Below are 15,288 nucleotides of genomic sequence, written 5' to 3'. Positions count from 1 at the left end.
AATTAATTAAAAAACTAATTTTGGTCACCTTGAGACAAATGACTTGTATTATTAGAATAGAATTAGAGCTATTATTAGAGTATTGTTACTATTCCAACATATATGCTACCTCGTGGACTGACTAGCAAAAATCAGTTGTTACACAATGCTGCCTGTCACTAGTGACCATATAGCAGTGTCTAACTGAAAACTTCTGGTTTGACTGTGTACAGTTCTTGGTCACTTTTTCATGTACAGAGGCAATGGGCTTGGAGCAGCTCTGTGAGTAACAGTCAGTTGACTCTAACCAGGACAGCAGCCTCCAGCTCTGGGAAGGAAGCAGATATTATAGACGGTGGGAGGAAGCACTGGTATGAGACGTGACAGATCTGAGCCTTCTGAAGACCAATCCTGGCTGCCTTTGGAAACTACTGTGGTGCCTCTCAGGTGACACTGTGTCTGTCTTGCTGTAACCACTGGCATGGTCACCTTGCTGTTAAACTGCAAATCTGTGATTGGAGCACATCAGGCACATGGCCATGAAAGAACTGCTAGGGCACCTTGTCTTGGCTTCTACAACCATTTTTGTATAAAGAAAAGGTGCTGCTGTGACCTGCACTAAGGAGTTCCCTTGGCACATACAGTCAAACATATTCTGAGAAGTACAGAAAACCATTGACACCTGTGAGGAGATAAACTGGTCAGTAATGGACACAAAATCAAGGCAGGGGAGGTTTGCTCCCTGTTTCTTTCAGAGCTGTGATCAGAAGAGCTCTTTGGGGAGCCTGCAAACAACACAGACTGTGCTATCATGGGCTTGCTCATCCAGCAGCACGTTGCTGTGCACGTTCAGTGATGCACAGTGCCCACCCACTGTTAGCACCTTCACTGTTAGCACCTTCACTGTTAGCACCTTCACTGTTAGCACCTTCACTGTTAGCTCTGAGAGACCCTGTCTTGCCATCTTCCCAAAATGCACCTACCATGATTGCCAGGAGCAGAGAGGACCTGTTTGCCTGTTCGGTGGCAAGAAAAGGAGTATATTAGTATAATATGTCACTGTATAGTATAGCACACTATACCTGACCTAACTCCAGGCCTGATATACTTTCTTTAAGTTAGGAACCTAATTCTTTCACCAAGTGCAAAGTGAAACCAGCAAGAAATTTTGGATTTCCTCCATCTATTAGTATCCAGCTTGCATAACCCTTACAGTTAGGGAATGGATGATAGTGAATGCCTTCCCCAGCAGGCCGAGCGTGATTCTGTCTGAGAGTATTCTCCTGTTCCTTCTTGAAGCTGAACCAGAATTAGCCAAAAGCAAGGATCTGACTCCACCAAAGGCAGGCAAGATGGACCCTGACTCTGAAGCATTTAGGATGATGGAAGAAAACTGTGACTTTGTTCCCTAGTTAATTTTTTTATCTGTGGTGATTTATTAGTATATAACATGAGCATATTCCAGCTTCAGCCTGCTGATCAGTGGACTTGGCTTGGGGCAGGTTCTCTTGTCTCTTCTCTGAATGGTTCTGTGATCTCTGCATGCCTGAGATGCTCAGATCCAAGCAAGTGTTGTTACTTGATTTGGCCAAGAGGTGACTCACCAAATCTGTGATCTGCCTGAGAGGTGACTTGGATGGGACTTGGAAGATGCAGGTTCAGACCTATTAGACTGAGCAGAGCCTAAAGTCCAGGGCCTCTCACTCCCTCTGGGGTGAGCATGCTGCACACACACGCTGAGCCCCTACAGTTTCATGCTTTATATACCCACTGATAGTAGTAACAATATGGTCAGTTCTCACTTGCCGAACTACTAAGGGGACTTGTCTGGCCAAGTTTCTTTGTGCTTTGGGAGTCAATTCACCTTTCTCTGTTTGCCATCACGATTCCACCCTCTTTTTAAATCTGTGGGTGGGTTTTTAAAATCTTTTTCTAAATTGGTTTTTCACTTACAGTGTAGGTAGCTGATAATGCCAAGTCTGTTACTATGTAGGTATCTTGCAGAGACCAATTTGATGTAGCCTGCAGGTGGCAAGTCGAAAACTGCTGTTCTAGGAGAAGTCAGGTCAAACAGGCCAGTTATTTACTAGGAGATTTATTTGCCAATAACAAAGGGAAGACAGTAACTACAGTATCTATCAAGTAGACCTGTTTCTCAAACTAGATATGATCCGAAATCCTCTGCTTGAAGGTTCAGATCTATAATTAGTTTGCTCTATGAGAATGTATTTGCTTCTTGAGTTTGTCTTGTCGATTGTTCTGAAAAACTGTACAAGATTTCACTGTAAGTTAATGATGAAACAGTTGTGTTTTTATTCAGAGAAACTGTTTTCCTCCCACTTGCTGGGCTCTCTCTATTTGATGCAGTTTTAAAATACTGTATTTCTATTTTGGCAGGTGAAAACATTGACAGGACAAGGGAATTTGGAAATTTATCTTAACATCATTAAGAAAAATTAGCAGGGTTTGAGAAATATCCATGGTTTAAAGTGTTTCTCTACTGAAGTTACTTACCGAATAATGGATTTTGGATATTTTATCAATTAGTGACTAATCATGATACCAATGCTATGTAAGTTCTCTCTCTTTTTTCCTTTCTCCCCGCACCTCCCCCCCCCAGGCAGGAAGATCCACCAAGACCTTTTTTGCTGCACCCATGCTTGAGGAGCTCTGATGAAGAAGTAAGATTCCTGCAAAAATGTTCTCAAATTCTGGTGTATTGTCTCCTACCATCAAAGGATGTCCAGTCTGTCAGCTTGCGCATAGTCCTTGCAGAAATACTTGCAACAAAAGGTAGATCAAAGATCAGAGATGATTAACCATTTGCACCTGTACAATATTAGTAATTACAGACTTAATTATGTATGTCTTGATGCTCTGCTTTTAAATTCTGAAATTTAATTTCTGTGATAACCAGTAAGACACTTTATATTCTCAAAATCAAGCATATACTTACTTGATTCTCCTGACTTGATACAGGGCTGTTTAGCACCTTTCAGGATAAAACACAATTTGTCCATTCCATTCTATTTTTTCATAGAGGATCACTTTTGCAGTCTTCCATGGCATTATTTTTAGTGATTATATGAATAATTCTGGCCTTTTATTCAGATACGTAGAATCCATAGACTTAAGGATGTGATTATAACTGAATCATGATACCAGATTTAATTAATTTTTTTAGACTTCGATTTACCCAGTGTAGTTTTTTTAATTGAGGGTTTTCTGTTTTGCTTTTTATCAGCTACACTTTAATCTGATTATAAACACACTAGTCATTTTTTATGTCACTGAAGTCAAATTCAGAAATTATGAAGTCTCAAGTACGTTATGCGATTCAGTTTACTTTTAATTTTTGATTATAGTGGCTGTAACGTCATAGTCTTCAAGGCACACAGCAGAAAGAACAAAAACATTTGGAATTTTCCAAATAGAGCTCAGCTTTGTCAATGTACATCAATTTGTGTAATAGACTAAACAAAAGTTTCATCAAGAAGGTACATCCAATCTCAAACATACTATGTAGTCCAGAAGACTGAATTTGGATTTTTATCAACTTGCATATTTATTTTTGCCTTTTATCTGCAATTTACTTTTGAAGGACAGCAGATATTCTTCAGCATAAGGATTTTGTTTTAAAATATTTTTCCTCTCCAGTACTGAAACCAGTGGTGGAACTGTTGAGTGATCCAGATTATATTAACCGAATGCTACTCAGCCAGCTGGAGTACAGAGAACAGATGAATGAGCATCAGAAGAAAGACTACACATATGCTCCTTCTTATGAGGAGTTCATCAAGCTCATTAACAGCAGTTCCGATGTTGAGTTCCTGAAACAACTGAGGTATTTAATGTTTCACTGTAGCTCATTCAAAAGTAAACATGCTTCTTTTGCCAGCCAGCCCATTACTGAGATTTGAATGAATAGTGATTTTTCTTTTTAAATTCAATTTTAGATTTTGTTTTCTTTTGGTGAAGTAGAGACAGTAAGGATGATAAGCCACAATATTTGTTAAATCTCTGATATAGTCAGCTTTTTAGTTCGGCGGCAGAAAATGTTAAAAAAAAGTTCTGCTTAGTAGTATACTGAAGATGACTGTATTGTTGAAAGGCATACCGGACCCATCCTTACATCTTGCCTCTGTGGAATTAGATGAAATAATATGTTGCATTTCCACTAGTGTGTGGTTATCTCCTCATTATCTTTATGAAGTGTGGCTGGCCATGGTCATCTGAGGACTGTGAACTGTAGTGACCCTATGGACACTGGGTGTTCAGAGCAGCTTGCTGTGATTCTGTGACATGGAAAGAGGGGTTTGAGTTCTAGCACATTTTACCACCGGATCAGAGGTTTTCCTGGACTGTTGCAGGGAGGTGTTTCCCAATTGCATTCTTCTTAAACATGTCAGTGAACTCTCAAGAATTCTTTAAAGATCAAAAGAAAACACTGAGCTCCTACATATCATGAATTTGTTTGATGTTCCTGTTTTCTAATGCAAATAGCACCTGCTCACTTTCATTCTAATTCCACCCCCCCGCACCCCCCCCCCCCCCAAATCTCACCTCTTTTTCCTTCCATCTTTCATCATAACATACCACTTGCATCTCAAGCCTGCTTGCCCAAGCACAAGTTGTTTATGTTTGCCTTATCTTTATAGCTGAGCTGTTTCTCTTCTGATTTCTGATGTAAGAGAAAGGATAAGGAACAAGTGACTGGGAAGCAGGGAGCAGAGATACTACTGTTGTAGGATCTCCCTAGATGTCCTTGAGTTAGTTTTGTTGAGCACACCAAAGCTTTGGAGGACTACTGAAGCCATTTCCAGAGTGTTTGTCCTAATCTGTTTACCACCAACCAGAACTGGTATTTGTTCCTCTTCCCTGACTCCCTTCAATTGCTGCTGCAGGTCAACTTTCTCTCTTCCTGAATGGCTGCAACAACGTCTGAAAGACACCAGCACATCAATCCCATTTGGTGCACTGTGTCATCTGTTGTGACCCAGACCTTCTATTAGACTTGGCTTGATCAGGCCAAGTGATGGTTTACTGAGATGGAGTATGTGGGCTACATAAATAGCTTCTTACTTTCTTTTGTTCTTCTCTTTGATTCTGAAACTGCTTGCATTTCTGAGATAGGAAAATGCATTTAGGTGATGGTGAAATGATTTTGTTGCTTGGCTACTTATTCATCTGCAGTAAAATTTGCTCTTTACTCTGGGCCCATGTGCCTTTCCTGAGAGCAGAAATTAGTCTCTATTAGACTCTATCTAAAACCTAATTGACATCATATTTATTAGCATAATCACACTAACGGATCTGCTTGTTTCAAAAGAAACCCAACTCTTTTGTTGTTATTGTTCAGGCACATTGAGCATTAATGTGCTCTCTTTTTAGCTGATAGGTCACTTTAAGTTGTGTCCTTTAATATCAGATAGCAAATTTGTTTTATGAAATAATGTGGTTTTGGCTGCACTTAGGTTTTTCCTTTCTAGCCCATGGAGTCCAACTACCATCATCTTGGAATGTGTTCCTCTACACCCTACGTAATGTTGATCAATCTGAGATGATCAGTATTTGAATGGAAAATGTCTGAGAAAATATATCTTCTTTTTGAAGAGAAATAGTATTTGATTTTGGAGGCAGTGTTCTTCCTTCCTCTGTTTGTATAGAGCCAGTCTCTGGGAAGGTGGTGAAAGAGCATTCCCCTGTAGGAGGAGGGATTCCTGTTCTGTTTGGTCTCCAGCACTATGGGAGCACCTAGAGAGAGATGGGCCAACCTGTAGTCATCTCAAAGTTATGTACCAGTGAAAGTTTACAGATTTATGTCAAGGAAACCAAACGGTGGTCCCTATAGGATGTATAGGATAAAAAAAAAAGGGGTGATATTTTAGATGAACAAACTAAATGCTATTTCGGGTTGTAATTCACAACAGTGAACCACAGGAAAAATTTGTAAAGAAGGAATTAAAGAGGAAGAAACAAATAAGCAGTTGTGCAGTTATCACTGAGAAACATGGTTGGAGTCTGTTGGGAGTGATGGGAGCGGGGAGAATGCTTCCAGTTCTCTTCCTACAACAAACAAATTATTGGCATGTTGTGCTTGAACAGGTTTCCCAGTTAGATGCTATTCTGGGTAATAATATTCTGTTTATCAAAAATTCCTTTTCTTGGTTTTATTTGGAAATAATTTTTTGGTGCCTGTTCTAAGCCAGTGCATGGCATTCATGAACTGGAAGCCTCCTCCTGTTACTCCTAATGTTGCCACGTAACATCTTGGTAAAGAACAGATATAAGTAGTAACAATTTTCTGTGTAGGCTTAGCTTTGAGGGAAATTTATCCCAAGGCACTACAGTTGCTGGGGTAACTCGTTTTTTTTTTTTGAAACATCCCTGCTACGCTTTATCTTTGCAGATTAATTACTATCAATTTACTAAAATAGACATAAAATACCTTGCTCAATGAAAGAGGCCATAAGGCACTGATAAACAATTCCTGAGTCTTGACTGACCATAGTCAAGAACACTCAGACTCGTAGGTGCTCCCTGATGTATGCACATAACATTACAGGAGGGAAGTCCCATAAGGCATCCTTCCAGGCTGATTTCATTAAAAGAGTTTTGCTAGGCTTTCTTGTGATTACAACCAACTATTTGTTATGGGGTAAGTAGGGAAAAATCCCCAGCTGGATCACTTGTGGGTGAAGGGTGTTGTTGCTCTTGGCCAGGAAATCAGAAAAGAGTGGGAGGCTATGTGTGTTGGATCTCCTTGTGAGCAAGTGTACCAGCTCTGCCTTGCAAATAGCTCTCCCTGAAAGGCTAGTAATGGTACTAGGATTTTCTACGTCTTTTTTCTCTCCTTGTTTAGAAGTGTTACCTTAAGAAGAAATATTGGATTGATTTTTTGCATTGCTTTTATGGCTTTTATTTTAAAAACTTATTTAAATGATGGAGGAACTGGTTATTAATTTTGGAGATACTTTTGAATTCACGATTCATTAATATCTGTAGTGGACCTCTAACATTTGGTCACTTTATCTCTTGGCAGAACTTCTCTCTATTGCATTGTGGAAACATCCCTTTCATTTTTATAATGGACATTTGGGGAGCTGATGTTTGTTTTCATAAAAAGTAATTTGCTGATTTCCGAGGAGCTATTTTGCCTCTGTCTCCGTCTCCCCCCCCCCCCCCCCCCTTGCTTTCTGAAAATTTGGATTTGTTTTTTTGGGGAAAAAAAACCCCAAACCAACAAAGCTTCCAGAGAAGGGACCATTGTATGGTTATCTACTAACATCCTTCAGAGTCACTCTTTACAATGTGTACCTTCATTGTTGCTTGCCATGAAGGGAGGCAGAGTTTATTCCTGTTTTATCAAGTTTCCACAAAATGTGTTGTCCCTATTTCTTTCAAGAAGAAAAAGTTACACAGTTAAATTTCACCTTCATTTCCCCTCAGATTTAAGTCAGCGTGGATAAATTGGAAGTCTGCTACAAATAAGGAAGAAAAGATTAATTCTTCCCACATCCGACATAAAATAAATGTGCTTGCTCTGTCAGAAGAAGACTAGAGATAAAAGACATGATGAGTTAAAAAAATAGTGATAAGGAAATAAACTGGTGGATAGTTTTCATTCTTCTTTCAAGATCAGCATTATATTTACTCTGTTATTTATTAGTATAGCAGCAAAAGGGCACTACACAATTCATGGTAAGAAAGGCTGTTATTGCTGGCTTTGTGTCATTATTTACTTGAGAAATGAGGGAAAGGGATGGATATAACAAAGAATAGGGAAGAGATAAGAGTGGGAAGGTAGAAGTAATGTGGATGTGAGCCCATGATTGGTTCAGTTTATCAAGTACAATTCACTTATTGAAAATAAAATTAATACATCACTTTTAAAACTTCCCTAGATGTTTACTCACCAGCACCACAGAATATGTAGCAGCTAGAATATTTGGAACAGACTTTCAGGGAGAAAGGATCATGGTCTGGCAGTGTAGCCAGGGTGGTGTTTCTGTGGTGCGGTGATCTACAGAACTCTCATGGAGTAGTTACAGCCAGAGCCCAGTGCTTAGGAGGAACAGACTAAGTAGTATCTTTGAGGATGTAACTTGGAGCATCTCCCTTACTTAAGGTGATATAATGAGGAACAGAAAAAAAGGGATGCTGTATTACAGTATTAATAATGAAAACATGTAAAACCATGAATGTGAACAAATGGGAGTAAACTTGGAAGGAAAAAAATTGCAAAGTAAAAGTGGAAACTACCTTCCATGTCCAGTATTTGCTTGATTGTCCGTACCTTATTTGATAAATTAATAATGTTCACAGTTACCTTACAACACACCTGAGTGAAGTGAATGAGTGTTGTTTATAACCCGTTTACAGATGCCGTAACCAAGGCACCAATAGTCTAAGTGAGCTACCCAGAATCGTTTAATTCCCTGTGTCTGAGCAGGGAATTAACTGTGGGACTTCTATGCACTGAGATGCCACCCTCACTTACGGCACTGTCCTTCCTCTGAAGGACTGGGCAAGAGCTGTGGTGGTGGATGGAAACAACCAAGATACAGTAATGGCAGAAGGAAATAGGGTTAGAAAAATTAAAGCTTTGCAAACAGATTCTCAGGTTTCAACTTGGTAATTGAAGGAGCTGAGTAGAATAAAGATTACTGCGGGGAAAAAAAAATAAATAAACCCTGGAAGTGTGGTTGTAAGTGAGCTTATGCTGTAGGTGTAAAACTGTATGTCTATACAAAGAAGCAGAGACAATCAAAATCCTAGAAGATTTATAGGAGGCAAGAGGAATGGGGGAAACTGAATAGTATTCATGAAAGAAGTATACATGGAAGAAGGGGAATATATTTTAAGGATCATAGACTCTTTCTTAAACAGAGAATAAGTAGTCATGGAAATAGCAGACTTTCCAGGAGGCTTCAGCCTTCATCTAGGAGTTAACTTGCTGGATGAGGTTAGGGAACTCCTACATGAACGAGTTAAACTCACTAGAATACTTGCTTTATTACCAATATGAATAGCTGCCAAAGTAAATGCACTGGGCGGAGTTTGAGAGTTTGTTGTGACCAGAACTTTGACATTTATGGAAGATTTAACTAGCAGTCATTTTCTTTGCTGACTGCATATGTTAATTACAAAATTGGTTTTACTTAAAATTCAGTTTACTAACTGCATTAGCTGTCTTCCATTATGTGTAGTATAGTTTTAGGTGACGAACAGGTTTTATTCCCGGAGTGTTTTACTTACTTTAGTGTAATACTTTTTTTTTTCTTCTCCTAAGTTATATATGCTCCATATATGTATTGAGTGCATTAGCTAAAAGAAACTTGCAGGCAACTCTTTGCTTTTGAACTAAACTTCCATCCTAGCTTCCTACAGATAACTTATATTTACTTTTAATGTTAAGAGCATGACTTTATATTGTGTTCACTGAATGTTATTAACTGGCTGTGCAGTGCCAGCAGTTGAGAGAAGGGGGCAGTATAATTGTTAGTTGGATATTTTCCTTTTATTTCAAGATAAACTTTTTTTTTTCCTGCTCTACTCCATATGCACACTGCTCCTTAGGTTGCAGATACACTGAGAAATGATTCTGTTTCCAGGTGAGGAGAAGGTGGAAGTGTTTTGCTTTTTTATGAATATCTTAAGTGTGCTGTATGAAGAACAGATTGTAAAAAATTTAATACCATGTTTTTTTTCTTCTCTTCTCCCTCTTCACCCTTATCCCCTACTGTTTTTAAAACTAGGTATCAGATTGTAGTGGAAATAGTTCAGGCAACCACAATCAGCAATATTCCCCAAGTGAAGAGGCAGAAAGGTAAGATTCCATTTTGTTAAGTCACATCTGTTGTTTTCATTTTGCAAAGCTGTTTGAACTCTCAACATACATATGCAATCAGCGTGTGTGGGATTTTTAGACAGGTTTTAGGAATGCTATGGTTTTAGTATTTCAGTTGTGTTTCATTTGTTTGATTCTTCCAGAAGCTCCCATGGTGTGATTTCCCCCCCCACCTCATCTTCATCTAAGCTGATGGATCATGAGAAAGGTCATATCTATGATGCATTTATTTTCAGAACTTGCTGCAACTAGGATTTTTGGCATTATAAATTCGTATGCTGAGAATCTTGCTTCCTCTTTCTTTTTCATACAAGCCATTCTTCAAAGTCTCACTCTGTTCTCCTTTCAAAACACAGAAGAGGGAATGATACAGTGTAATTGTCAGTCAGACTTTATTTTGACTCTTCATTATGTTTTGGTGTTGCAATGCAGAGTGCTCTTAAATCCTTCTGCAGTGTTTTGGCAATGTCTGCCTTTAAAAATGCACGTGCATCTTACATTTGTATTTACATTTATTATATATGCTGCTTTTTATGGTTCTCAAAATGTACCAAAACTGTGGTATATCTTCAGGAGATTATACTGATGGCAAAATTACAGACCAAATTTTTGCTTGGACAGATATACTTAAGGTATAGCAAAGCATAATAAAAAGTAATGGACAATATAAATTAATTTGTTTGTAAATGAACAAATATAAAAGATCTTGCTTTTAGGTTCTCATGTAATCTCCATCTGTCAGGTTAAAAAAAAAAAAAAAGTCCTTTTCTAGCTCCTTGTATCACAAAGGAAAGCTTTTAAAAGTGATTCAAGTGTAATGAAAAATGCAGAAGCAGAAAATAAACACACCATGAGAGGTGGGGGGGGGAATCTTTGGTCAATCTGAAGAGTTTGGGGTCCATGCTCAAGTCTCTGAAAGTATAATGTTGTCAATGCTGATAAGCCTTTTGTTTACATTCTAAAGTAGAGCTAGATGTACATTCCTATAGGATAAATGGCTTGTGTCAAACCAAGGCAAAAGGAAAAGTAGGCATTGGTTTTGCTCAAGTGTACATTACAGAAAGAGTTAGTAATATTTCCTCAGATGAAAGTTAATGGAAAGTCTGTGTCATAAAGTAATAAAATGAGAACAGGGAAGTTAACTCCAAGTACATTACAAAAAATCAATCTTGCTCTGCCTGTATCTCCATTTGTGCTGCTATTCGTCTTTGTTGTGACAATAATTGATTTGGGGAATATTTTTATACAGTTTAGGTTCCTACAATTAATTACTGTCTCACTTGAGTTTATCTAGTTAACTCTCCACTGTTCTAAACCCCAAACAGAAGAGTGTTTCTGAAGCTACAAGTGCCTGGTACTGCAGATTAGATATAAAAAGATTATTGCTATTCATTCTGTCAAAGTAGATCTGGTTCCACTTATTCTGTGGTGAAGCTGGTTCTGCATTTTTATGGGCTCTTGACTTTTACCTGTATTAAAAAAAAAATCCAACAGAAATTCCACTAGCTGGTGCACTTAAGTTTTGTGTTAAGGTAGTGACTTTTATTATTAGTCTATTCCTATGGCAACGTTGTATGTCATTTAAGAGTTGATTACCACTGCTGGCAATATTAACCAGTGGGGTTATTGTGGCTAAACCTTTTATTTATTAAATAGCCAATGGTTACTCACATTGTACCTGAAGAAAAAGGTGACATTTTTTGCCTGATGTATGTGGAACAGTATGTCCAACAGAAGCATACGATACAATCTTACTATAGGTCACACAAATTTAAGGCAGATTTCTAATCTGTTTTGAGTTATTCCGCGAAGGTTTTCATCTACCAACAATTTTCAGACTCAGTCTATTTACAGTAAACTTTAAGAGGGCTGTCAAAACTGTAGAGGGTTAAAATCTAGTTCTGAAGGCTTTTTTGTGTCTGATTTTTCCTGAAGTGGGTAGAGACATTTTTCCTAATGTGGTAATGAATTTAACGTGTTCCTGAATTTTAGGAAGAAAAGTTTAAGGGAAAAAGCTGTGCTATCTTCCTTAAAACAAAACAAAGCCAACAAAAATCCAGCACAGCTCACTGCTGATACAAAGATTTGTTGAACTCTTGTAGAACAGACCACCACATTACTTATGTCACCTTTTGATGTTTCCCTTTCTGGATGCCATAGCATACTGCTACCCCTGCAACAGCTGGATTTCATGGTGAATAACTAAATGTAAGCTTTATGCAAAATGGAATTGTGTTTGTGCAATCTCATTCTATCTTTCTGTTTTTAATCTGTTCCCTCAATACCTGCTGCATACCTGTAATAATATGTGTGAGCATGGGTGTTTGATGTATATGACAGTCTCTCCTTTTCTGCTAGTAAATGAGCTCTTGCCTTTTGTGTCATGGGCATCTCTTAGCTTTGATTCCAGCCTGGCGAGAGATAGTCTTACTGGTAGCTATTTCATTTTTCCTATGGCAAAGTTGGGTCCTGAAAATGTAACTGCTGCTTTAGTGCCTGAGTGTTCACCTAGAGCAGCTGAGGTTCGGCTGGCTAGCAATCTGTCAAGCTTGATATCCGCTCTCAGACCGTAAGACTAGAGCAAGTGTAGAATAATATGTACATGGATATAGTCTCAGCCTCCATCATTTTGAAGCTTCCTGAGGGAGCTTCCTGAGGGCAGTGTTTTCAATAGAAAAAGGTACAGCAACAAATGTGAGGAGCACTTAGTGCAGCAGGAGTGGCCAATACTGTGCAGCAGTGAGTGCTTAGCTACTATCTAAGCAAAGTAAGTGTTGTGCAAGGATGTGACTAGCAATAAATATGCCTGAGCAGGGTTGTGTACCTTTGCTATTGGTTGAGGAGACATAATTAAGTCTCTAAAACTGACCAAAAATATTTAGTTTCTAAAAAGATTAGGTGTTTATTATTAAAGGATGAATAGCCTAAGGACCAGGCTTCAGACTAATGACTTCTCATATAAGCTACAGTTGTCTGACTTCTTTTACTATTTTTCCTGGTGATACGGAAGTATGCATTTAATGTTGGTGCCCAGGGGCGTTGGAGAGGAAAGGTTGTCCCTCAGCAAGGACAGGATTCTTTAACTTGATTTAACTAGTATTGGTGCCACCTATTGGCAAAACATTTAGCTGTTAGGGCCCTCTAATAAAAGCAGAAAGTATTTTAACGTACTTCTAAACATCATTGTATTAAACCCTCTGTAGTAAAAAAAAATTGCATGTTATAGGGTCTTTTTTCTTTTCAGATTTCTATCACTTGAATCTTCTGGCATGTGAGCGTAGGAGAGCAAAAGAAAACGTACAAAAGCATCTGATTCATGTTAAGCAGTAAGTTTTGCATTTGACTCCCTGAAAGAGTCAAATGTCCTAAAAGGTTGAGACACAAAATAATGAGAGGTTCACAGTATGATGGCTGTTGTGGGTGGATGATGTAACTCCTGTGGCCAGGAGAATTGCTTTTGGTCATTGCTAAAGCTGAATAAGAAACCTAACGTAGCGTTAGTGTTTTCAGAGGTGTGGATGGTTTATTTTTGGAGTGGTGCAGGCCACCGTAAATAAAAGCTGTTATCTTGCATGCTGACACTACGCTACTTCCCTCATTTACACTTGCGCAAAACCGCTGAATCTGATGTGTACTTGTATCTGCATTACTTCTCCAAACTGTGTCCTCCTCTGTATCCTCTTCCAAAATGGTCCGGGTCACTCCAGCAGTGCCTATAGGAGGAGGCTTGGTTTTGGTGTGTGTTTGGTTGTTTTTTGGTTTGTTGTTTGTTGGGTGGTTTTGTTTGGTTGGTTTTTTTAACTCATCTTTGGTTTTTCTTCCTGTGGATATTTTCAGACCTTGCTCTTCTCTACAATCACATGTGCTCTGGTTGGAAGAATCACATCTTTCTGCATCTTTAACTGTAAAACTCTCTCCTCATCTTGCCTTTTGATAAGGATTCCTTGGAAGTACTGAACCAAATTTGAACTAACTTGTAGGTGTATTAGGGTTTTTTACAAAATCTGTGTGTTAAAGATTTTGAAGGACTAGAAATGGTTATCTGAAAATGTTTACTGCATTTTGATCTAGTAACGCAGGGTGTAAGAGGACAAATATGCAGATCAGGCATTGTAGCATGAGTGAGAGAGGACCCAAGTTTCTAGAAGCAAGAGTAGATCCTAATTTTTCTAAAGAAAAAGCTTCAAAAAACAATCATGAAATAGCAACAAAAGTAAGTGGCTATAATAATTTGATATTTGCTGTAATGTGAATAAGAAGCTGTTTAAATACACTAGTTATAATTTTAACAGACACATTTTTGTTTCTTCTCTTACTGATATATTACAAGATCCTACAAGAATTTTAGCAAGGATCCCTTTTTACTAGCTGCTGTTTAAAACAAAAAACCATGAAGGCAGTACCTTGTCTTGGGGCAAAACAGAGTAAATCTCTCAACATATTCCCCACCCCACCTCCAAAATTTGTTTGATTTGCCTTCTAATTTTCTGTGCCCTCCACTGTATACGTGACTTCACAGCACGACCAGAAACCACCCTTGGATGACAGGATGGGACCGTTTTTTCAGACACCATGTTGTAATCGACCCCAGGGCATCCCTGTTGAGAAGACTACTCCTTTTCAAGCAGGGATTGCGAGACAGATTGAATAAGCAGCCATTTCTGTATGGAGAAATCTGCTGTGTTGCAGTAGAAGATTGCTCCTGCTGAGCATTCCCACTGTGCATCTAGATATTTGCTTTTGTAAGTGGAGCTGACAACTGGTACAGAAACAGAACTGTCTGTGGGCAGGCTTCTTGAGTACTGTGGTTCCGAAAGGCTTGAATGTTCGGCTGTAAAAAGGGACTTTTCTTTTAGAAACTGGGACTCCAAGCTAACTTGAGTGTGTGGGTTTTGATGTGTGGGTTTTGTCAACATGATAATTTGGAGTGAAGTAAATGGATACTTCTGCATTCCAGTGCATTACAGATGCCATCTAACTTAATTATGACAAAATTATATTATCCTCTCCCATCCTCAGCACAGGGATAAACACGCATATGCAATTATTTTTATATAGCTTTTTGGCAAGGCTTAAAGAGCTAACATTGTGCTAGCACGTCATATCCAAGCAGTAAGTGTGGAGGGAATCCTTGTGGATGAAGGTGAAGGTTACAGTGACTCTGATCGTGCTAGACTTGTTTGTTTTGATTTGTGATTTTCAAATCAATGTTATAGAGGAAGTTCTTTCTCCTCCTGAGATCCTTTGTGTGTGCTGGTGATGGTAATGCATCTTGTCCACAGTTGGTTTGGAGAGATGCCCATCAGTGAAAGAGGGAGGGGAGAGGCTGACTGGTCAGATAGAAGTGACCAAAGGGAACACAGGGACCTACACACAGAGGCCATATGTGGTGGATGTTATTTTATTGTATAATACGTACTTACTCCCATGCTCAAATTTACCTTACTGCCACTTTGGTT

The 15,288-nt window shown here is 38.7% G+C and overlaps 1 protein-coding gene across 1 annotated transcript in view; it reads left to right on the top strand.

Moving 5' to 3' along the window:
- Nucleotides 1-15,288, top strand: part of SNX25 (sorting nexin 25) — a 91,378-nt gene that overhangs the window by 35,078 nt on the left and 41,012 nt on the right. Inside the window, exons 4-6 of the mRNA XM_072862575.1 lie at nt 2,600-2,772; nt 3,637-3,823; nt 9,738-9,808. Of these exons, the coding sequence (XP_072718676.1) occupies nt 2,600-2,772; nt 3,637-3,823; nt 9,738-9,808 (431 nt within the window). The remainder of the gene's footprint in view (nt 1-2,599; nt 2,773-3,636; nt 3,824-9,737; nt 9,809-15,288) is intronic.

The sequence above is a fragment of the Ciconia boyciana genome, chromosome 5 (assembly GCF_034638445.1).
Source record: "Ciconia boyciana chromosome 5, ASM3463844v1, whole genome shotgun sequence".
NCBI classification, from domain to species: Eukaryota; Metazoa; Chordata; class Aves; order Ciconiiformes; family Ciconiidae; genus Ciconia; species Ciconia boyciana.
The sequence above is the reverse complement of the archived record's forward strand: the minus strand, read 5'-3'. Positions and strand labels throughout refer to the sequence as shown.